This window comes from Cornus florida, unplaced genomic scaffold (assembly GCF_030987335.1).
Source record: "Cornus florida cultivar Cherokee Brave unplaced genomic scaffold, ASM3098733v1 CherokeeBrave_3.0.0_Hap2_Chr03, whole genome shotgun sequence".
NCBI classification, from domain to species: domain Eukaryota; kingdom Viridiplantae; phylum Streptophyta; class Magnoliopsida; order Cornales; family Cornaceae; genus Cornus; species Cornus florida.
The window spans coordinates 13,497,318-13,522,732 of record NW_026775573.1 but is presented as its reverse complement, the minus strand read 5'-3'; the positions used below and the strand labels follow the sequence as shown (position 1 = coordinate 13,522,732).

General features: G+C 34.9%; 1 protein-coding gene across 1 annotated transcript; it reads right to left on the bottom strand.

Moving 5' to 3' along the window:
* Positions 1–5,907: 5,907 nt before the first annotated feature.
* Positions 5,908–22,980, bottom strand: LOC132299545 (pleiotropic drug resistance protein 3-like). The gene is made up of 24 exons (XM_059796243.1): positions 22,958–22,980; positions 20,046–20,169; positions 19,120–19,205; positions 18,703–18,784; positions 17,687–17,846; positions 17,497–17,573; positions 16,221–16,274; positions 16,023–16,113; positions 15,492–15,793; positions 14,889–15,170; positions 14,419–14,732; positions 14,036–14,196; positions 13,851–13,954; positions 12,344–12,497; positions 12,127–12,261; positions 11,910–11,983; positions 11,472–11,804; positions 11,080–11,370; positions 10,267–10,350; positions 10,054–10,187; positions 8,884–9,111; positions 8,015–8,186; positions 7,233–7,487; positions 5,908–6,247 (listed from the first exon to the last, which is right to left on the bottom strand). The coding sequence occupies exons 1-24, from the start codon at positions 22,963–22,965 to the stop codon at positions 5,981–5,983; spliced, it is 3,972 nt and encodes a 1,323-aa protein (XP_059652226.1). The 5' UTR covers positions 22,966–22,980; the 3' UTR covers positions 5,908–5,980.
* Positions 22,981–25,415: the final 2,435 nt, after the last annotated feature.

Below are 25,415 nucleotides of genomic sequence, written 5' to 3'. Positions count from 1 at the left end.
ATTGTCAGTAGATATCAGTCCAATCCTGGACTTGATCATTGGTCAGCTGTGAAGAATATCTTAAAATACCTTAGAAGAACTAAGAATCTAATGCTCATTTATGGAGGTGATGATCTGGTTCCAGTCGGATATACGGATTCTGATTTTCAATCAGATCCAGATGCCAGGAGATCTACATCTGGATATGTGTTTAAGTTCAATGGAGGGGCAGTTAGTTGGAAGAGTGTCAAGCAGGGTTGTACTGCTGACTCAACCATGGAAGCAGAATATATTGCAGCCTCTGAGGCAGCAAAAGAAGCTGTTTGGTTGAGAAACTTTCTAATTGAACTGGAGGTTGTGGAGTATATAGATCGGCCTATAACGCTTCATTGCGACAATAGTGCAGCTATAGCCCAAACCAAGGACCCAAAATTTCATAAAGGAACAAGACACATTCAGAGGAAACATCATGTGGTTCGTGATATAGTAAAGCGAGGAGATATACTTGTGGCTAAGATTGCATCGGAACATAACCTTGTTGATCCATTCACAAAGGCTTTACCGATCAAGATGTTTGATCGTCATATGGAGAACATGGGAGTTAGATGTGATTTGAATTGGCTATAAGTGTAAGTGGGAGCTGTTAGGATATGTGTGCCCTAGCATAGCAAATTCTAATTTTGGATTGTAAAAGTCATGGTTTCTTATTTGGATATTATTATTAAAGCATTATACAATTGGTGAATGAAATGTATTATTTTTCGATTCTTTATAAAATTGATGGTGTCTACTTGATTACAAAATATATTTATATATGTATGTAATGGCAATTAATACTATGATATAAATTAGTAATCATAAATGGTTTAAAGTCGGTAATTATGGATGGACATTTAATTAGTTAAGACTTAAACCGAGTCCACGATAGATTGAGATATATTGCGAGAGCTGTCGTATGCAATTGCTCTCTATCACAGTCATGGCTTTTGACTCTCAAGCATGAGAGAAGTATAGACTCTTTTATTAATTAATAATTACTTTGATTTGTTCGGCGGATACCTCGGGATTCTTAGATCGACACTTTGGGTAGTTATGTAATTAATAATTAGAGGTCTATATTCTCAATATTTGCATCAGTGCTATTTGTATTTATTTTGTTTTGATTATGGTTGATCACAAATTAAATTCGAAGGCCTTCGTATGTTTTAGACAAATGTTTTCTATATATATTTATTTAATAAATTATTATTATTTTTTGTCAAATAAATATTTTATTGTGATCGAGCCGGAAATAATCAAAGGTAACAAAATAGTTATATTAATTATGTTGTCGGATTGATGGCTTTAATTATCCGATAAATAATTAAGCATAGAGGGGTCAAAATGCAACATTGACTTAGAGGTTATTTACTATTTAATTGGAGTGCAATTAATTTCTTTTAGTGGAGTAGAAATTAATTTATGAATTAATTGAATTGGGTCCATGGTTTAATGGACCGGACCAATTATTAATTTATAGGAGCCAAGAAAATAGTAAGCCCAAAAGGATTCTCACCAATAGCCCAAGTTGATATTGGAGTCATGTTATAATTGAGAAAGTTGAATTACAGATGGAGAATGATTTATTGTTTCCTTATTCTTATTTTTATTTTGCCTATATATACATGAGTTCATGTATATTTTAGGGGTGACTTGGAGAATAAGAAAAAGAAATACACTTTCTCTCTCTAGATTTTAGGGTTTTGTTTTCTCTTCTAAAGGAGGCTACCACCAGCCTAGATTCCAAGGTCATTCATCAAGGCATATTGGTGATTCCTAAAGGGAAGATAATAATCGAACGGAAGGAGAAAGGATCTTGCTAAAGGGATCTACAATAAGTGAGAACATTCACTTTAGAGGAAAGTTCAAAAGGTTTACTCAGACCTTTGATGTAAGTATTCAATCTGTTTATTGAATTATGCATCATCTTTTATTTATCTTTGCATAAAACTTGTCTCTGTGTGATGAATCAAGATCCGTGTTTGCAAATCCCTATATATCCTTTGTATTATTTCTATTTTTATATAATATAAATAATATATATTAATATAGATTTCAATATAGAATGTGTTACAGGGCTAAATCACACCACAAATTTTTGCCTCTGTAATGGCACTTGGGGCCACCAAGTCTCAACTAACACACAACACAATTCACACAATACTGAAATGTAAAGAAGGCACACACAATTTACAGGAACAAGCCCCAACCCTTGCTCATATTAAACATACTACAAAGGAAAACAAGTTCGTACAAGAAACCAAGGCTCCACACACACACACACTGTGTTTCATTCATTCCTCTCTCTTACAAACCCACATTAGCAACAATATATAGACAAACTCTCAAAACCGCCCATAACTGCCCACTAAAGTGATGGATGACACTCCCATCCACCTAGGGTCGTGCTGGCACCCTTTAAGTGTGCCAGCACTACATAAGCAGTTGACAAACCTTACTGCTATGTAGTTGGCATGCTTTGCTCATGCCACATATCCCACAAAAAGTTGCACTCTGCATAGTGGAAGAAACCACCTCCAACCGCTTGCGTGTTGTCATCTCAGATTTGTGCCACCTGCATGGGAAGTTAATCAACACACCCCCACTTCCCATAATGAGTGGGAAGTGTTAGTAATTTCCCCTAACCAACTGAGCCCACTTAGCCATCTCTTGTAACCGCAAGCCATGACTTGTGTGGTCCATGCTTTAGTAACATCTGAGCCAACCTTGTGAACCTAGCCCTTGCCAAGTCCACTATTCTGCACCCACATGTCTTTGAGTGCACGGTGTGCCATGCCATGCACGACCGTGTGCACGCCCGAGTATACATTGGTGCCCACGTTGATGCCAAGCTATGCACGCCCATAAGTGCGCTGCTGCACGCCGGTGCATACACTGGTGCTCAATAATGCTCGCCATGTTTGAATGCCCATGTGCACGTGGCTGCACGCCCATGCGCACGCCGTGATGGACGCCTGTTCGCGCGCCCATCAAGCCCTTCATTAGTTTGGATGTTTCCTTTTTGTGCAACCATCTTGGAGTGGTGCAACACGTGCCCATGCACGTTGGCTAAGCCTTCTAAGCAAGCCATGCCATAGCCCAACTGATGTGCTCAACAGACCCCCCTAGTATAGTCTTAAGGAAAATCAGCACTCTGACAGGAGTAAACATCACCCATGCTCGATGAGTCATAAATGCCTTTCAGGCCTTTCCCGACATCCAAATCGAGTGCCGTCTGCGCCAACTAGCTTCTATGAACTCAAGGTACCTCTCATAAAGATCCCGAGGTAAAAATCTAAGTTCACTTTTTCGCCATATTTATGAAAACGCCACTAGGCACCCCCTGTGCACGCCGAGTATCCTTTTAAGCATCCTGTGTGCACGCTGAGCATCCTGTGCACGCTGACAACCCACTGAGCATCCTCATGGCTGTCTAACCAAAGCCAAGGTATTTCCAAGACATGGCAAGGCCTTGAAATGCCTATGTCTTCCCTTGAACAAATGTCAAGGGGCTAACCGAATGACAATTAGAATGAATTCATGAACATGAATATGAATTAACGAATCAAAAAATACTATGAAATCATGGAAGTTCTTTCGAATCTAATCATACTATTACATTATATCGACAATTTTTAAAACTATTCATACCATTAGACTACTCTTCATATTATGATCCGAGTCTGAAGGCGGTTGGGCTGTATGTCCCTCCTTCTATCTCACCAAAAATGTTCCTTTTTTAAAACCTAACTTTTTAAGTGGGTAGTTTTAAACAATTTTGTATTGGAGAATGAATTTCCAAATATACCATTCTCTAGTGGGTTCACATACTTTAATTGCTTTTATAATTTCAGTTAAGGAGGGTAAATTAGAAATATTAAAAAAAATAGTGTATTAAAAATTTAATTAAGACAATTATTTTGGGACAGTAAAAAATAAAAAAATAGACTTTTTTTTGTTGGTAGGAGGGAGGTAGTAACAATTAAGTCCATTTCATTTTTTTAAAAAAATTTAAATTAATAACTAAATGTGATATGTCAAGTTAAGATTGGACTGGATCAGCATCAGCGGTGATAATTGGAATGTACTCTTTACTTTTTGGTCAGTCTCACCTCACAATCCACCCTACCTACAGAATTTTAAGAATTAAAAGCTATCTGCTAATAATATGTGAAAATATCTTGTCCCAAAATAAATTACACAGAGATTATTGAAAGAAGAAATAAATTTTGTCAATAATCCTTACAAACAAAACAAAGTTCCTTGCATCCTGAATTTTCTAGCATTAAGCCATTGCAAGGAATGCTAGCAAAGTAAGGTTGCGTCTGAGAGCGTTCAATATGTTTAAATAAAGTCATTAAGTTATCTTAAGTTGAATTATCTGCAAATTGACATGTGACATTTAAAATATATTTAGTATTTGTGTTAAATCACGTCAATTAATTTAAATAAAGTTTAAAAATTGCACTGTTTTAAAATAAATGAAATTCACCATACTTAATACTAAATTTAATCAGAAAAATCTTATTTTGTCGCCAAATTGGATTATTATTAAGATTTTACTTGGTTATTTAATTGTTGTTTTTATAACACTCAAATAATACTGAGAAATTTAATATCCAATCACAAAATTAATGGACAAGCCATTAACAAATAGAGTCCACTAAACCTAGCGGGGAGATTTTTTTGTTTTGTTTTGTTTTTTTTTTTTTTTTATGTTTTTTTTTCAGTGGTGGAGAGATTACATATCTCATTAATTTGTTGTACAGTCTCTCAAATCTCAGATTGATTCCATCATTGCCAACCAACTAGTAGGGGAATAATTATAAGTAATAGAGAGAGAGAGAGAGAGAATGTTTTAGTTGCCTATATGTTGGATGTTCCACCTAAGAAGGGAAAAAAAACATACTTAAGACACACATTTTTGAATAATTTACAACATTGGGGGGTTTGACCTTTGTGGTATTGGTATAATAATTTATTTATACCACTGAACATATGTAATCCATTATACAATATACAACGGACAATTACTAAAAAAATTCCTAAAATTGCCTTCTAGGGAATTCAAACTCCTACCCTCCTCCAAGATGTGAGGTGAAAGTCTTTCATTCTTGAAGTTGATAAGGCATTCATTCCATACGAAAATTTGTTTCCACACACCATATAAATGTTGATCAATAAATTAAAATGTTATGTGCATTTGATACATGTAGTTAAAAATCATATGTTAGAGTGATATTTATGAATTTTTACCTATAAAGAAGTCAAACGTGACAATAGTGTTATAATACGATATGATGACAATGTCGTAATTGTCATTGATCAAGAAGGAAATTCAAATAAAATTCGAGTATTTTGAGTTTAGGAATAATCAGGCTTGAACTGCTGACTTCTATCACGTCAAGAAGAGATTCTATCTCTGAATTATATCCCTTCCTTGCCCATTGAGAAATAACATACTAATCCCAATTAAGCACATAGGACATGCCAATAGGGGTAGCCGTCCCCCTGAATTTTTTTATTTACAAAATTACCTATACTTTTTCTAAAAATCTTAAAAATGCTCCCACTCAATTTCTGATTATATCCTACTATATATTATTGTTGTTAAAGACCACCCCTCAGCCTGTCCGTACAAACTTCAACCTCCTGTCCTACATTATTTAATATTTCCATTTTTCATCACAATTTGATTAGACGGCAAAAAAACAAAGGGAAATGAAAATGGGATCCTTAGTTTGTTTTTTAAGATCAGGCATGAGTCTAAAATCCAAGATCACGCAACACCTTCTCAGGCCTTTGCCACAATGCTTATATGATGACTTTACTGAATTTGTTTAATTACTCCAAAGTTGCAGTCAGCTGCCAGAGAAGATAGTACGAACATTAAAAGTTACGAACCCATTGTTACTACAATTATCAGAAATAATGAAATTATGAACAAATGGCTTTACCAGATTCATCTTTTTTGGAATTGAAGCTTCCCAATACAGTATGCAAATAGGAAGGCAAGAATAATGGGGTATACAATGAGAACAACAGCAACTATGGGTAATTGATCATGGTAAAACCCAAAGTAATCTCTTAAAAATGCCGCGACAGTTTTGGTTTCTCCAAACACCATAATCTCTTTCTCTATATCTCCATACTGAGAAGTAAGCATGCCCTTAAGTGTCCAAGATGTAGGGCATAAATAATACAACCAGAGCCACCAATTAGGGATTTGCTGCAAGCAAAAAACAACACAATTGAGTTGATACACAGTTAAAATCCAAAAACCAATATGGCCAAACATAGGTATAAGCACCCTGCAATCTAGCCAAACAAGAGTATAAGCACCCTGCAATCTAGCCAAAGTCTTAAAGCTACTTAAATTGTCCAGGTTAGCACAAAACCCTGGGCCATATGGATTCGGTAGGACTCGGGAAAAGCACAAGTACCAGTCATCTCTCTCTGACAACGATATATATATTTATTTATTAAAAAATCCTAACCTCTTTTTACAATTTTTTTATGCATCTTCTATATATTACCATTGCATACAAATAGTTAAAACAACCAACCTGAATCTGCATGGAAAATCTAAGTTAATAAACTGAGTTTTACAAAATTTAAGCCACTAGCCTGTCATCTACTATATTATTACCCTTTGAGAAGCTGCCAAACAGAAATCTAAGTCAGTCTTGACCATCAAAAAAGCCTATAAAATTCAGTGAATTTGTATCCTTATGATGTTTTACTTACTAAATTCAACTTGATTATTCCGCCCATTGTACCAAATTTGAAATGATTAGGGTCCATTAACACACAAACATACACAGACACACAACACATGCACACAAACAATAAGGAAAAAGAAAGATCTGCTGAGAATTGAAAAACAGAGTCTTTTTATGTTTTTATTTTATTATTATTATTTTTGTTCATATTATGAACCAAAATTTCAGATTGCAGGCACGTGACTTCAACTAAAAATTGGATCAAAAGAAGATTTTTTTTTTTTTTGAAAAATGAACTTTTTAAAAAATACAAATTAACAAGAATTCTTACAAAGAAAGTTCCCTACATCCTGAATTTTCTAGCATTAGGGCATTGCACGGAATGCTAGTAAACTATAGCTTGAGCTTGATCTAGTTTATAGTCTTTAATTCTAGCAGACTTTCAGCCTCTTTCAGGGAAAAGCCAATACCAAGTGGAGATTAGTGCCTTACCGGTTGAGGAATCATAAATCCAGCAAACAAGATAAACACTGTGTAGAAAGTAGACTGTAAAACTGCAGCTACTGGATAGCTTGGTGTTATTGCAACGAGCAGCATTCCAAGATAAGTGAAGGTAAGCAATGTACAAAACATGGTGTAGAAGTACCAGAAAACCTTATAAGCAGACCAGTAATATCCGATCATTGGATACGTGATGACCACAAATGCAAGAGACTGGGCGAAGAGATAGGGAACCTCAATTATCACCTATGAAATCGGTATACACATTTTAATAAGCAGGAAGTACAAAAAACAGAAAGCTCCTCACAGAACAGTATCATAATATTTTTTACATTTGAAAACTTATATAACAGAAATTGTACATGAATGGGAATTCAATAAATTATTGGAATCTTTGCAATTGAGTATTATTTTCATTCTTAGCTATTCATAGCTTTGTTTCTATTTGATTGTGGTGGGTTGGGTAGCTTTAGATCTTAAGTTGTTGCAATAAAGATGTGCTACTAGGTACTCTTGTAGTATTTGACTGAGGAGAGGATGAAGATGGAGAAAAAATGTGCTACTGTTTTATGGAAAAGGTATTGCTATACATCCAGTTGAACATTCCCACTTCAGGAAGAACTATGAGTTATTCCCAAATGTCTATCAAGAACCCTAGGCAAGATCCAACTCAACTCTAAATCATTTAGTTCTAAAGTCAACTGTGAGGTTCAACTTCATTGGGTTTTGATCAAATCAAGTATACACTGATTCAACAAGTTTCCAAGAAGTACCTGTTGAAGTGCATAAGCCCATGAAGCATACATCCCTGCAAATCTTTCCCGATAGAGAACAGATCGCTCGGTCATCACATAGGGCAAAACTGTTGAGGAATTATTTACACCCATGAAGATCAGTGCAAGGAACATCGAACCAAGTATATTGAACAAGCTCTGTGGGTTATTTCTGTCCAGAAAAGGAAATCAATGTTAGAGATCTTCAGAAATCCTTCCAATAACATCATAATAGAACAAAGATCCTACAAATGTAGTCACTAGAGTTCAGTGGATTCAGGAAACTACATTTTGTGGCAACTCCTTCTTTAACAAATATACAACAATAATCCAGATTAATCTGAAGATATTTCTTGACGAATCTTACTTTTGCATCTGTGAAATATGACAGATTATGATACTAACCATAAGATGTTTGGATTACGGTAAACTCAAGCAATGAACTAATAGTATCTTTGTTATTATTATGTATAAAATCGCGGCTCTGAGACTTGAACCTGAGCCCTTGCATTTTCACCATTGTACCAAGATAGGAAATACTACTAATGCATCAGTTCAGACCTGCAAAATGACAATATGTTCCCTCTGCACTGGCATATGCATTACCACTGGGTTTCGTATTACATTTTCTGACTTTATGATGCTGGGTCGAATGCCATAGAGAATATTCGGGAAAAAAATTGCTATAGAGAAGTCAGATTCTACAGCTAAGAAGAGGCTGCTTCAAATTAATAAACTATCTCAAGGAGGAGAAGGATTTATATAACAGGTTCATTTAGCCAAATCGACATCACCATTTCCCAATGGTAATTTGAATTGTATTCTTATATCACTCAAAACCTGACCTTATTTTAACTAAATTTACTTACATTTTCCTCCCCTGATCCCAGAACAGCATTCCAAAAACCAAAGATGCAACAAGTAAATGCAAGGAACGCAGCAAGTTGTATGAAGGACTTCTCCAATAAGACCAATGCTGTTTCCAGAGGCAGGACTTGAACTGTCCCCAACCATTTTGTGAAAATTTAGTTGGGAAAGACAAGTCTTTTGAACCAGGAGGCGGAACACTTAAACTCTTTACAAGCTCTTTATTGTTCCTACAATCAGAATAACAGAGGAGTCATGTACTAGCCAAATATAAAATTTTCTTATACCAGATTACCAGATGTCATAAACAAAACAATGTTTTATGCAGAATAATTGTCTTTCATGTTTCATCATGTCCCAGTGGAGAATAACATGTTACACGGCATTTAAAAAGTTAACTGTAAATTACTATACAGTATTAGATAAATTCAAATGCACCATCCAGTATCCAATTGGCAGCAAGCCTAATACAGGTCATTTTTTATACTGAACACTGAAGTTTACATGATTAGTTAATAACGAAGTCATTCAGAACACTAGTTAATGATGAACATCAAGTAACTGGTTTTGAGTTTTAGATGCAATGTCACACCTAGATCATGAACTGTGAGTGGGTAGTTCATGAATGAGAATTTAATTGAAATCACATGTATGATATGGCAGGAAAGCAGCTGAACACGATCTAGAAAGACACCAGATAGAACCTATTTGAAATTATTTACATCACAACTAGCCGCGGTCCAACACCTATTTAAACAATTTCTCATTGCAGCTAACCAATATCCAGTCTTTGCCGCAATGTTAGTGAGCTTTAAGCTCCTACCCCCACCTTTTCTGACACACAAAAAACCTCTTTGTGCAAAGACAGTATGGTCTTTCTCTGCTTACTGCACCAAAAAAAAAAAAAAAAAAAAAAAAAAAAAAAAAGAAAGAAAAAACACACAGTTTCTTCTCTCATTGCCTCTAATGTAACTGTCTCTCTTGTATCAAGAATTGTGGGACATCAGATCTGTGGGCCTGTGGCACTAAAACTAACTATGTAATGGATGATGATGTGTATTTTTTTTTAGAAGGTAGACTTCATCTGCATTTGTCGCATCTAGCAAATTTGTAATGAATTGTCTAATTTCGCAGAGATGCACACTCAAAGAAGTGATCGGATGTTAACTCACTCATATAAAACAGAATTCTTGTATATCTTGGCAAAATCTACACCAAGTTCAGCTTCTACAGATGCAGAAGTGACCTCTAGCATCCATGTTGCTGGATTGCAATTATTTATGATCCTCGGCACACCTGATATACCCTGTTAAGAGACACAGTTAAATGAAAATACAATTAACAATACTAATTTTGAGGTCTATGTGTTGATGTAGCAAATTGACCTCAAAATACTCAATGGCGCTACTTGAATGATGACCCAATGGTCCAGAGTAGATCACACGTCCACCAGTTTTCAGCAGAATTAACTGCAGTAAATGTAATAGACAAAACTTATTTAAATTTAAATCACGATTTTTATATTTTATTACAAGGAAATAATAAAAACTTTCTCAGGGAAAGAAAAAAAAAACAAATGTTCAATATCCATGAATTTTGAAGTGATTAAATCCCAATGTAATTATAGAAAACATCTATGATCTTTCCTAATATTTCTTATTGATGGGAATAGATCTGAAAGATTTGGTGGTAAGGCTCATCCAACATCAACAGGCTATAGGAATTTATCACTTTAATTTTACGGAAACTTAGTTTAACTTCCAATCCTGGTAACAGTTATATATGAAGCACTAATCAGAACTTAACCAGTATCCTGTCATGTAAATAAACATAATAGCCTCAGTACATGCACCCAATGAGTATCATAAACACCACTCACTTATCATGTCTCTTTTTGAGTGGTATGCTGGGACATAGAGCACAGATTAACATACTTATAAAAATATATCAAAGACTTCAAAACAGGAGATATAACAGGTTCTGTTGCTTGGGTTATTCATATATTGCTTGGTTAGTGTATGACAACTGGAAAAGTAATTTCCTGGACAAAGCATACATCATTGAGTATATGGAATGCTACCACTGGTGATCAAACAGCTTTCCAGTTAATGTAGTTAATTCCACTTCAGCACCAAAATTAAGTTTATGATCAATTTTTTCCTGAAATTGTTGATCACACTAATCAGTTGTTTTCCTACCTCATCAAATGCTTCAAATATGTCAACACTTGGCTGGTGGATGGTGCAAACAACTGTTCTTCCTGAATTAACCACATTCTTGACCACCCGCATGACAATTGCAGCTGCTCTTGCATCTAGTCCAGATGTAGGTTCATCCATAAATATAATAGAGGGGTTAGCAACAACCTCCACAGCTATTGTGAGCCGCTTACGTTGCTCCGTTGATAGGCCACTTACACCGGGTATGCCAACCAAGGCATCTTTGATTCCATCAAGCTCAATGGTCTCAAGGACTTCTGTTGCAAATTCCTGTGAAAAATACAAAAGAAATTTAAGAAAAAGGATATATCTGTAATGTAAGTAAAAAACAAAGACTAATTAAATTCAACTTCCTCATGTGTGGGACTTACATATTTGGTCTTCGAATCAATCTGAGGATCCAGACGCAGCCATGCAGAAAATATTACCGATTCTTCTACTGTAATTTGTGGAGAATGTACGTCGGTTTGCTCACAATAACCGGATATCCTAGCAAAAGTTTCCTGAACCCTAGGATATCCTCCAATTTTAATTTCCCCTTCAATAGTGCCACTTGTTTTTCTTCCGGAAAGAACATCCAAAAGAGTTGTTTTCCCAGCTCCACTTACACCCATTATTGCTGTTAGAACACCAGGCTTAAATGCACCTGTAATATCACATAGAAGTTGGAGTTTTTTCTGAATGAAACCAAGTTGTCGCATTTCCTGAAACCAAAAGAAAATGATAAAATTACCCAGTAGAATTCGATCAATGAGCCTTGATATCCTACAGCCTCTTAAGATTTATATGATATTGTTTTATATCATTACCGAAGGGGTGTCAACATAGTATTGCACATCTTGAAACACTAAAGTCAAGGGTTCAAAAGGTAAAACCATTCTGCCTGTAAAATGAAACAAAGAAACCTTTATTAACTGCAGTATGAAAATTGCTAACAAAATAAACATGTGATAAAAGGGAGAAAATTGCATGAAGCAGTTTTCCAAGAATTATAAAAAGAGGAAAGGAAGGATAATTATGCCCAACCTTTATAAGGCACTTTATAAGTTTTAGGAGGAGAACTGCTGGAGTTATCTTCCACATTGGCATTATTTGTGGTATCTTCACTTCCTTGTAACTGGGAGAGCTTTACATTTGAAAGAATAGCACAAGAACCCGGAGCTAGAGGAAATTTGAAATGTGAATAACATTGTATCAGTCTATCATTTTTTAAGTTGAATTCCATTTAGAAAGATAAACTTACGCTTTAAGAAACTTAAGGCCAAGGTAAACCCAATGTTGAAAATTATTGTAAACCCAAATAAGGCACCAAGCGATATCCAAAAAAAGTATGCATTGAAGTCCAATCCACGGCTTTCAAGTGTTTCTTGTCCCAATGTTGTGTTTGTGGGCAACATCTGCATAAAAGAATGGAGAGCAGATAGTGAATAAACAGTGTCTAACCATCTTCTTCGGATTATAAAATAAACCAGAAAAACATACATCCAGAACTTGTGCCCAGTTGTATCTACTATTAAAACCTCAAGATGACCAAAAGCCTCTCTAACAACAAATCATAACTATTATCATGTTATTCACTGAAAAGCTTAAATAAGTTAAGTATCGGAATATGTGGAGAATAGAAAGATATTATTCCAGCAAAAAGTATAATAAAGGGAGCATTTGCAGACAAATCAACACATCAATATGATGTACCGGCCAGATACATAAAGTGTTTGACTGTTTTTGGACAAGTTTGGAACATCATAGTCAGAAATTAGAATATAAAGTATGGTATTGGCAAGGAATATACAGTATGGATTGATTAAAATACACACAAGTTAAAGTCCACTAACACAGCAAAATATAGGTTCATGACAAACAATCAAAGGATTGGAGAAGTGAGAATTGAAGTGGATAGAATTACTAAGACATCAAATTGATGCACAATGTAACAAGAGTGGGCCTTAATTGGTGAAATCAGGAAATTGATTCATGTTGGCTACCAATGGTTTTAGACATTTTGTTCCCGGATGCAGGGGCAGAGCCAGAAATACTCCATTGGGGGAAAGGAGGGAATAGCACTATATAGTTAAAATTATAAAATATATAAAAATATTATAATATGTTTCTTTTTATTTTTTTAATTTTTGTAAAATATAAGTCAATAAATAATATCACAAGCATGTTCATCATGAGAACAGTTTCACTAGGTTGTATTATAGTAACTGCTAGATTGAGAGGCTGACATTAACAACCTTGCAGCTCAATGGTTAAAGTGCACACGTTTAGTAAGATAATTACTTTTTCATATTCTTAAAATAACCTAAATGATGACGAGCTTATAACCAAAATTAGGAAAAAACAATTTAAATAAACAAGGCAAAGAAGAGAGAGAGAGAGAGAGAGAGAGAAAAGAATGAGGTTGTCAAGTGCTGAACATTCATTTTTTCTCTTGAATTCATATAAATAATAGGTAATATATATATATATGTAGCAAGATATGTTTTAGTAAGGACTACAATAATGGAATGGCTGCCCCTGCCCAGATGGCCACATCATCATTGTTGGTGTACTTGCTGATGATGGTAAGTGATGTAAAATAAGATATACATATCATTAAAAAGGATGGCTATCGTTATTATACTAGCTAGTTCTTTCAACATATGTTTCCTTGGACCAATGTGGTCCACCCTTGCTTGTAACAACAGAAAGGTATCTTCAAAAAACCTTATTTATAGATCCAACAACTCGGGCATTTAGACACTCACCTTTTGCCACCTTGGAGCAAGAAATTCATTCACAGCAAGGCCTATCTCACCATACGTTATTGGGGAAACCCAAAATACCCACTTCAACCATATTGGCATGGAGTCTGCAACCAACAATACAACTTAGCATTCTTTAGGTCGTTATCCCTAAGACCACTTTGGAAATTGACTTATTGAAAACTTACATTGTGGGATAATGAAGCCACCAAACATTAAGATAAATAATACAGATAAACTACAAGCGGTTGTAGAAGCATCGACGGTCTGGCAGACTGATGCCAAGAAACGGAACATGGACAATGATGTTAAGTGCACAGCAAAAAGTAGAATGAACTGGCGGAAAAACCTGTGAACACAGCTGATTTTAGAAGTTAATCCCATCTTTCCTGCAACAGCAAACTAAGTGTGCATATTTCAATTGAGAGTAGATATGAAGTTTAACTAGTCTATGAAAAGTGAAAAAAAGTTGAGTCAGTGATTCACACATAGGTGGAGATAGTGGCGACCTATTTCAATAATGGATGTATATGAAGAAAATAAAATTAAAGCCTTGTCATGTGAAATTCACCTGCCAGCCTCTGGACTGTATCCAATTACAAAATAAGTTAGAGATGTCCAGACTAGAGCTTCCAACAACGAAAGAGGGACTTTGAGAATGCAAGCTGGAATTGCGTAGGCCCAAGCTGGGTAGAAGCACAGTTCTTTCTGTTTGTAGAAAATTGGAAGTCTTGCCAAAGTCATGGACATCTCTGGAAATCCATCAATTATAAGAATCATGAGAGTGAAGAAGAGAGCCCCCAGAAAATAGTCCGCATGGACAACATCAACACTCATCCGAGTTAGCAGAAGTTCAGTCATCATCATAAATGCGACTATAACAAGCTGCAAAAAAGACGCCTTTTATATTTCATACATTCGACATAGAAGACCAACAACATAACACTGATAGAAATGCATGAATGATTAAAGAATGCACTTCCAAAATCCTGAAACACAAATTAAAAATGAAGAGAAGAAAAGGAGAAAGTACTGACTAACCTGAATTGATTTGAATACATAAAGAAAAGAATCCCTTCTCATTAGAAGAAATTCCCTTGACATGCAAACTTTAAAGAGTGCCCACTTAGAAAGAGAATACATGCTAAAAGAAATGGCACCATTATCACTCTGAGGCTTTACGAATGACTTGGAGAGCTCTTCATCTAGCTTCTTCCCTGAAGGAGATTCCTTGAATTTCCTGGAGAACAAATCAACAGAAACATAACTGTGAATTTGTTCAGTCCTGTGCCAATACTGTGCTTGATCTTTCCTCGAAATAACCTGCCAGGCAGTCAATATGTTAAATTTATTCTGAAGATATTCGAGCCAAGCAATTTAATATGAGTCATGATGATTTTTTTTTTTCCTTATGTGTGCTTGCAATTAAACCAAGAAACATAAACTGTACAAAGCTATCAGTGAAGGCAAACCTTCACACTACAAGTTATACCAGCCCATTTCCAAAAACCGGCAAAAAAAATGAAAAATAACAAAACAAAATACCAACAAATTGCCTCAGCTACAAACAACAACAGTGAAACACATAAAAAAGCTCCCGTCATTCTGGGCAAGAACAGCAAACTGCAGCCATGATGAACTTACCTCCTGGAGGAAGTCAGCTACCCCTTTCCTTTCAGGACACCGAAACCCACAATCCTCAAAAAAGTCTAAAACATGACTACGGTGTCCATGATACACCATCTTCCCTTCTGCCATCAAGATAATGTCATCAAAGAGTTCAAATGTTTCTGGTGCCGGCTGAAGAAGTGACGCAACTATTGTAGCATCTGTGTTATGTGCCAGCTGTTGGAGGCAAGCAACAATCTGATATGTGGTTGAACTGTCTAAGCCATTTGATATATCATCCAAAAACAAGGCCTTTGTTGGACCTACAATCATCTCCCCTGCATAATACCCAAAAAAAAAAAAAAAAAAAAATATTGATCTTCAATAAAATATAAAAATATGTGTGAATATTTTGGGATATTCACTTCAAGTTCTTGGAGGTTGGGACTGAAAAATTGACCGATATCAGGGATTAATTTCCACTATACCAGAGCTAAATATGGTGTAATGGCATAGTGGGTGATTGTACTATCTGCTAAATCTGTCAAACTATTGTTTTCACACTACCTGTGGTTAATCTTTTCTTTTGACCACCAGAGATACCTCTTCTCATGGCATCTCCAACCAGTATATCAGCACAGATATCAAGTCCAAGAATCTGGAAAATCATGGCAATGATGGGTAAATCATCAACAGGCAAAGCATTTAGCCATCTTTAACATACAAAGAAGTAGCTCAGTATCAGTTCTGTCAAAAGAGAATTACTTTTAAAATGTAATCAGTCTGAAGAGTTGTCTTTTGTCCTTCAATAGTAATTGCCTGTTAAAGCAAAATATAGTTATTATTTTGCAATATATATGCTAACAGCCGCATAAAGACACAAGACATGTTATCAACAAATTTGCTGCGTTACACATTGACTTATACCAACTTGCATTCTGAAATGCATGTTTTTAAGTGCCTGAAGCCCTTAATATGTTAAGAGAATTTGAATGACCATTTAAATTTCTAACAAAAAACCATATTTAGACGCATTATCATGATGGCATGTACATTAGATGGCAGAGATTCAGATGGCCCTACCAATATAGCAATTCATAAAAGCACCCCTAATAATCTGAACCAAGTGTCTGATTTTCATTGATCAGGAAAGTTCAAAACCAAAGATGACTCACTTGGAGACTAGAATTGTGCTTTAATACAAATCATATGTTTTTGTGTGGACCAACAGAATAATGTTCCAATCAACTGAATCTTGTAGATTGATGATGAATGTACAAGGCATAAATATAACATCTCTACAGTGACATCCACACCAGTGACACCATTACTATAATAATCTCAAGCTTATTTTCTTATTATTATTATTATTTTTTCCTAGTTGGGTACTCACACACACGTCTCCACGGAGACTCGAACCCCTGACCTCTCTTTGAGAAGTAGGGGCTTGGTACCGCTAGGCCACTGGCCTGTTGGTGTTTATTTTCTTATTCAACTATAAAATAACTGCCAAGTCCTAACTATGGTATGATAGAGAATATAATTTGTGCTATATTGTTTTAGTTACTCTATTTGTCCTGATTGACTCATGCTCAACTAAATATCCATCATTTTAGTTGTCCAATAATCCATCATTTTAGTTGGAAATTATAAATAAATAAAAGAAGTCGGAGCAGAAGTTATTTTCAATCTTTCCACGAAAAAAGAAAGCATGCCAATCAATATAGTTTCCATAAATAGCGAAACTCGTGACCTTATCTGTACTACCATCCATACAAAGAATTTTATTTATTTATTTTTCATTGGCAAGAACACACTCACACACCCACTTTTCTCCCCTTTGGGGACTTGAACCCTTGATCTTTTACTTTGGAAGGTGAGGAAGTACCACTAGGGTACAAGGCCATTGGTATACAAAGCAAAAATTTCCGATCAATATTTGTGACAAAACCAACAGATATTTCAAAAATGACAGATTTTAACCCTCACGGAACATAATAAATAATAAGGAAAGGCAGAAGAGCATTGATGCTAAAATTACCTTCATATAAGTATCTATATCTGGATCAGGAACAATTCCTGCCTGTTTCTCCCTCCTGCTGAGCTCAAATATAATCCCTTTGCAGGACAAAAAAAAAAAAAAAAATGTTATTTTATTATCATTATAACGAACCCTAGATAAGGTATCCACTGCTAAAATGATCTTAGTTGTGTGCTCAAACCAGACATACCTGCTCGGCTTCCGACACCCTGACAGCACGCTGAAAAATCAAGTGTTTCCCTTACAGTCATCTCAGCAATGTGTTGGTCATATTGGCTTATATAAGCAGAGGTTTTCTGGGGTACAAACTCTTCCAGTTTGTATCCATTGTAAGAAACTTCCCCTCTAACCTGTTGATAGGACAGAGCATAAATTATTTCGAAGAGTATGAATATGATGTGCATCTTAAAGCAGCTTTTGGCGACCAATCAAAAGACAACCCCAGATTCCATGAAAATTATGTATAATTTTTAGTTACATTTACAAAGTATATAATATGTTGACCTATACTCACAATGCAAGCATTTAAAGTCTTCAATCGTGTTAGGGTCGCTACAGTTTCAACCTTAACCTCTTCCAGAAGGTAACTGGCGGAAAATTTATTGTGGTACCTGAACATTTTATTTATTTTTCATTGTAATACATCATCTGCTCTCTGCACAATAAATCCAGAAGGGTAATCCTTTGCATTGTTCATTGACTCGGATTTAAAAGCTATCCCACCTTAGTAAACAATAAAATTTCTAAACATTTTTTTTTTTGATAAGTAAAACAATAAAATTTCTAAACATTAGATGGTTCTTGTGGGTATATGCTACTCATAGGGAAAAGCAAAATCTAATTTTGCAAGGACATATTACTTAGTAGTTTCTAGGATTCAAAAACTTGGATATATCCATGAGGCAACTGTCTGTTGAAATTAAGATTAAATGACTCTTTTAGTACAATTTGCTTGTTGAGGCAGTTGAGAGTGTATGCAAGAAGTAAAACAGCTGAATCCATTTATTTAACAAGAAAATAGTAGTAGCAACTACAACCCAAAAGAACTTGAGAATGTTTTATGTTCCAAACAAGTCCAATTGAACTTTTCATATTTTCAATTGTGCAAATCAACTTTTAGGATTATTGTTTCGTGCATACTAATGTTTGATTAGGTCTTTCACAAGGTTATTACTAAGAAGATGAAGTGTACAGAAGGGAAGAAACCTTGAGAGGTTTGTGATTTCCAGAAAGTGCTTTCAGTAAAGATGTCTTCCCACATCCAGGAGGTCCAAGCAGTAGAGTCATTCTGAAAAAAGATGACCCTACTTTAATAAACTATTAAATAACCAAACTCAGCAAGCAAAAACTTGATGAAAAGAATTTTGTGCTTCTTGCTTCTGAAACTTCACAAAAAAATATCATTCCTCCTGGTAGAAAAAATTGAAATTGGGAACTATGTCAAGGCAACCATATACTTGTTCACAAAAATAAACTAATAGAAGTTTTATAGGCATGGAAAACTGTAACTGGGAAGAGTAAATCCCTCAGTGTGCAATTTTGAAGATAAATCTCTAGTTTGAAATATATTGAGCCATGTTAAAAATTAGTAAAGTTAGGTGATATTAAGTTTCGATTGCGTACCTCCCGGGCTTAATGATACCACTGACGTCATTAATGATGGTTATCTTGGCCTCTTGTGACTTTAACCCAGGCAACTTAGCATAAGCCTGCTTATCAGAATGCACCAATCATTATAAATTTATAACCATAATTATGGAGATGAAACCACAGCAAAGGCTGCTTTTGGACAAAATATGCATAAAACATGGATTCACACATTATTTATTGTGTCCAAACAGCAAGAAAAAAAGATGGATGCAACCAAGGTATTAAGCTCAAGTGGTATCTCCTCATCTTCTCATACAAGAAGCTAAGAGTTCAAGGCTTCATTGGGCCAAAAATTGGTGTGTGATTTACCAATAAAAAAAACTTTAAAAAAGAAGAAAAGGAATGGATCATTTTCTTCTCTTATGGCAAGTACTTAAGAGGTTTTCCAAATGTTTGACTTGCATAGATAAACAAAAAAAAACCTAATGTTTGGCTCAAAATATTACCCCTTCTTATTTTAAACGGAAATATATATATATATATATATATATATATTGATGCAAACATGCACATGTGCATGGGAAAACATATAATTCACATAAGGCCTAGAAATGGCGTTGCTTGGGATTGAATAGATTAGAAATCTGTAGACTGAAATCTGTAACATTTTTTCTCAGCATGCCATGCCATTTGAAGTTGGAGATCTTTTCAGAACTAAAAAAAAAAACCATAATAAGAACTTTAAGAAGCAAAATTACTTGCTATAGACAAGAATCATCAAAATTTGAATGGCAGGTAGAGTGTTGTTGGGTCAGGCCAGAATGAACTAGTATCTGTTAAGACCCTAACCTGAACCACAATTACTGGCAGGGTGGAACCATGGAAATGACCTGTTCCATCGCATACATTCAATTAAGGGTAAAGCTCTAAAGTTACTTCAAAAATTTTAAAATACTTACAAAAAACATGCTTTTGAGTGAATTCCATAGAGTTGGGAGGGCCTTGCCATGAACTACCTTACACTCTGCTTCCACTCGCAAATTGCTATATCTCACCTCCACAGTAGGAAAATTTACTCCAACTCTACAAGAATCAAATAAATTTTTAGCCCAATAACGCTTGCATAAAAATACTTGAAACGTCATTCGATGTAAACATGTAACGGGAAAAAAATATATATATATGAGGATTCAATAATTTAGGTAACAATTAACAGTATCGTGGTGCCATAACAAGTTCAAATTCAAGTTAAAAAGTTATAAACTCCATTGGGTGGCATATAGAAGTTGAAGATTTAATACCACAATGTTATATAGAAATGAAAATATACACAGTACAAACAAGTATATCCAGGTATATGTTCACTTCAAGATTCATGCATATATAAGTGAAACCCATCTTACCCATTGTCATTGATAAGGCTCAAAATGCCTTTGTTAAGGGGAGGAAGATAGGGAACAATATCATATAGCTAAAGATTTGCTTAGAGGGTACCATAGGAATTTGCATCCTCCTAGATGTACCCTAAAGGCTGATCTCCATAAAGCCTACGATTGTCTTAGTTGACCATTCATTCTTGACATATTTAAGCTAATGAATTTTCCAAGGCAGTACATCAATTGGATCACTAAGTGCATCTCCACTGCTTCCTTTTCAGTGTCAATCAATGGAGAGTTGTGTGGATTTTTTCAAAGTGTCAAAGGGCTCAAGCAAGGGGATCCTATATCCCCTTACCTATTTGTCTTAGCTTTGGACTGTTTTTCTTCTATAATTGATCATTGTATCAGAAACAACCTAAGCTTTAAAGGACCCAACCATGATTAAAGGAAAAGCTAAGATTGCTTGGACAGAAGTTTGCAGGTTGAAAACAGAAGGTGGATTGGGTATTGCTAACATGGAGATCTAGAACAAAGCAGCTGTTATTGGACATATTTGGTTTTTGTTTTCTGATCCTACAACCATTTGGGTGAAATGGGCAAACAAGCATCTAATCAAAGGAAGGAGTTTATGGGATATCAATGTGCCTAGTGATGCTTCATGGTTATGGAGGAAGCTGCTCCAATCAAGAGACAATGCTAGAACATTTATTTACCACAAGGTCAACAATGGAAACAACCCTTTAATTCTCTTTGATCGCTGCCTCCCCTGTGGCCCTTTGATCCAAGCTGTTTCTCTGCATCCTAGACAGGGTTGGGGCATCAATAGGTACTCCAAGGTTTCAACAATCATCTCTAATGAGCAATGGGCTTGGCCTAGAAGGTTAGCTAATCTCATCTCCAACCTAGTCAACATTCCCAACTTACCCAACCCAAAAAATACCAAGAGAATGTCATCTCATAGAAACAATCGCCCAATGGCCAGTACTCCCTATCCCACACCATCAAAGCCATTTCTCAACCTCATAACTTAATTCATTGGCACCTTCTGGTTTGGTTTAGCAAGAATATTCCAAAACAATCTTTCTGCCTATGGTTAGTCATACAAGAAAAACTTCTCACCAAAGATAAACCTAACCTAAATTACCTCATGTAACCATAATGCTAGTGTTTTGTGCCTTAAAAGCTCCTGAATATCACAATCACTTGTTTCATCAGTGTGAGTATTCTAATGGAATATGGTCTGCACTTCAATACAAATGTTGCTTACACACAAACCCTAGAAACTGGAATGAATTCCAAATGTGGGTTTCATCCAATTGGAAACAAAAGAAAAAAATCAAGCAAAATTCTTGTTTGAAAACTCACCTTGGCCAGTGTTGTGTATCACATCTGGAAGGAGAAAAATGCTAGGGTATTCTCCAACACTTGTAGCCAACAATCAAAAACCCTAAATGCTATTTGCGAATCCATCCGCAATCCCCTCTTCTCGGTTAAGCGATGCAATTGTCCTCCGAGAAATCGCTGATACATGGAATCTCCCATACTCATTCTTCGATCCCAGTGAGAAAAACCCCTTTTTCCCTGTTGATTGCTAACCTGGAAGTGTCTAGCTCTGCAACTTCGAGAACTTTGAGATGGCTGAACCATTCTGTTGATGTTTCCCGCTTTGGTCGACATTCAGTTCCTTCGGTAATGCAGGGATGATTCAAAATGGGTCAAGGATTCCTAGGGCTTGGTTTGGTTGTTTTGGGGCTTTGGTTTGGGCTACTTTTTATGGCCCTCAATCTAGCCCTTGTTTAGCCCAATGCTTTAGTTGGTTTGGTTTCTGTACATGCTAAACTTTTATTTCTTTTACTGTAATATATGACAAAAAAAAAAAAAAAAAAAAAAAAATTCTTTCTTTTTATATATAAGTTTATTTGCTGATGATTTTTTTTTTTTTTTTTTTTTTTTTTTTTATGTGCGTGAGTCTCTTGTTTTGCATGCTTACCTGAACCATAGAACTTGAATAGTCAATGCCACTCTAGAAAGTTTAAACTGGTTCTCCTTATCTGTGTCCGATCTTATAATGTTTTTGCTATACGTAATCGTACTATCCTGCTTGTCCGGCTTGATATTTGTATCAAGGACTGTGTCGGACTCTGATCCCACTTATAATGACTCTAATACCACTTGTCATGGTCGTATACTTGCCTCAAAAGTTTAAATTATTGGATAATACATCATACTAGCTCGTCCATACGTACTCGAGCACTTCTCCATCTCAATCCGATGATCGACAACTTCTGTTTCACGTTGTTTAGTCGGCTTGAGTAGCATGGCTCTTTACACAATATATGCAAATGTAACCATGTATATGTGCACTTCAAGATTCTTATATACATACATACATACATACATATATATATATATATATGTAACAATATATATATAATGGGTGTATGTTGATATGTAAACCTTTATGGACATTGAAAAAGGAAGAAAACACTTACTTGTCCATTCTTTTTCTGAGTTTACGCAACAAGCGAAGATTGTCGTGCTCAACGTGTTTGATAAGTTTATCAATGAACAGACGACGTTCAATAGCACCAAGCTTAGTGACATCAACAACCCTTTTTTCATTAACCCCATTTTCATCATATTCATGGTCAAACAAAGATGATCTCAACCGTTCAACAGTGGGTAGTCTCTCGATCTCAGCCCATTGCAATGCACATTCATCATCAACCTCAGAACCCAACTCAGAAGTACTGCTTCGGAAACTAGAAGTGCGATCCTGAAGTGATGATGATGAAGAACTGTGACTACTTCCTGTCTCGATCTCATCATTAATATTACCCGCCGACTGAGACATATTGAGTACTTGAGGACTTCAAACTAGGAATGGTTAGCTAAACATATACATACATACATATATATATATATATATATATATATATATATATATTTATATATATATGCATGTTTCTCTTTAGTTTTAGAATATTAAAGCTCGATTGGTGTTAACCACTTATGCCAAGTACTATGGGATTGTAATAATCTACAAGTATCTTCCTGGCACAAGACGATGCCTACATCATTGGGATGTTAATTTACCTACTAAAATATCCTTCTTTACCCAAGATATCCAACCATAACACTTTCATTTTTGTCTAAATTGCGGAGTAATCAAATATACTAACATTATATTAAAAAAAGAGATTATTATAAAATTAGCAATATATATATATATATATATATATATATATATATATATTAAAAAGAGATTATTAAAAAATTAGCAAAAAAAAAAAAAAAAAAATTGATGCTTTAAACAAGTAAAATGATTTTTAAATAGATTTTTCAAATCTATAAATATATGGGAAGGGGTTTTATTTCTCTGACGCAGTGGACATGATCCACACTCGCCCATCCGACACTATTTAGCAACTTAAATTTTTAGGTCACAGAATAAGTATTCAATTGTTATTAGTGTTTGGTATCAAAGTCAAACTTAATTATTAATCTCGTGTTATGCCAAGCATTCACCTGGGTGGAGTCCGAGTTTAATTCATTATTGAACCCTCTCGTTAATAGCGTTCATGGTAAAGTCCGGATTTAATTAAGTCATTATTGAGTTTTCCGTTAATAGGGAAAGATGTGTGATCCAGCTACAATACAACCGTTACGAGTTTGTGAGAAAATGTTATAAAAAAGAACTTGTCTTTTGGTTGGAAAGCAAATGCCTAGTTGGTTGCAGCTGGTCACTTTACCGCAATGGTTAACAATTGTGACAAGTTTATTTGAAAAGTCATTAAATTGCATCAATAAAATAAAATAAACTATTTTCTTTTCTATATAAATAAAAAGTGACAAGAGAAAGGGAACAAAATAAGGGGGCAGAAGGAGGAGCTTCTTATTCCTCAAACACTAATTTAGGCATTAATAAGTTTAAACAACTTTTTTGGTTTTTGGTTTTTTATTTTTATTTTTTCTGAATGGGCTAGAATTTTATAAATATGAACAATGACAGAAAGAAAAGGCAACCAAGAAAGGACAAGTAAACCTAACTAGGGCATACCCAAGTTATAAGTTATACGTAGTGTGTGTGTGTGTGTGTGTGTGTGTGTGTATATAACACTAACAAATTCAGAATATCAAAACAAGGAAAGCAAATCTGAAAGAGACAACCCCATGGATTGACAAGCCTCAAGATAAGCTTCAACTGCTACCAAACTCCTACAGCCAACTCAGAGGACCACATTACATGATCATCATTGGAGTCTTCATTCTAGCTTAAAACAGTTGTGACAAATAGTCTAATTAACAACTTTCAACAATATGTTTCTCTCCAATTTAAAATATTAAATTTTAATATTTGTGTATAATTTTTCTATCTTTGATTCTCAATCAATCAGTAATTTGTTTTTTAATTTGAAACATATTGAATTTTTGTATTTATTATTGAATTGACACAGATTAAATTATCTTCGGACCCCTTGAGATTTTAACTATTGACGCAGATTAACTTTGGTCAAAACAAGTTTAAAAATCGTACAAACAATTAGGTCCAGTGCGCTAGTTTGCCTTTAACTCAATCTGAAAAAGTTTCAAAATTCCCTTCAAGAGTGTGAGGAACTGAGGTTACATGTTTACTCTTAACTCTTAAGGTTTAATTTACAAGATTTAAAATTATATTTACACACATATTAATTTTTTACTTGCAATATATACTTTTATTAAAATTTAATTTGTAAAGTTTGTAAATTATTCATTTTTTTTTTTTTTTTTTTTGTAAATTAACTTAAGACAATTTGACGTTTTATTATATAGAATTTTTAATATATGATCACACGTTACAAATTAATTATGCAAAATTTATAAAATTAATTTAAAAACTTTGCAGATTAATATCAATTTTTTTTTTTTTTGGTAAATACAAACTAATATCTTAACAGAGACCTTTATTAT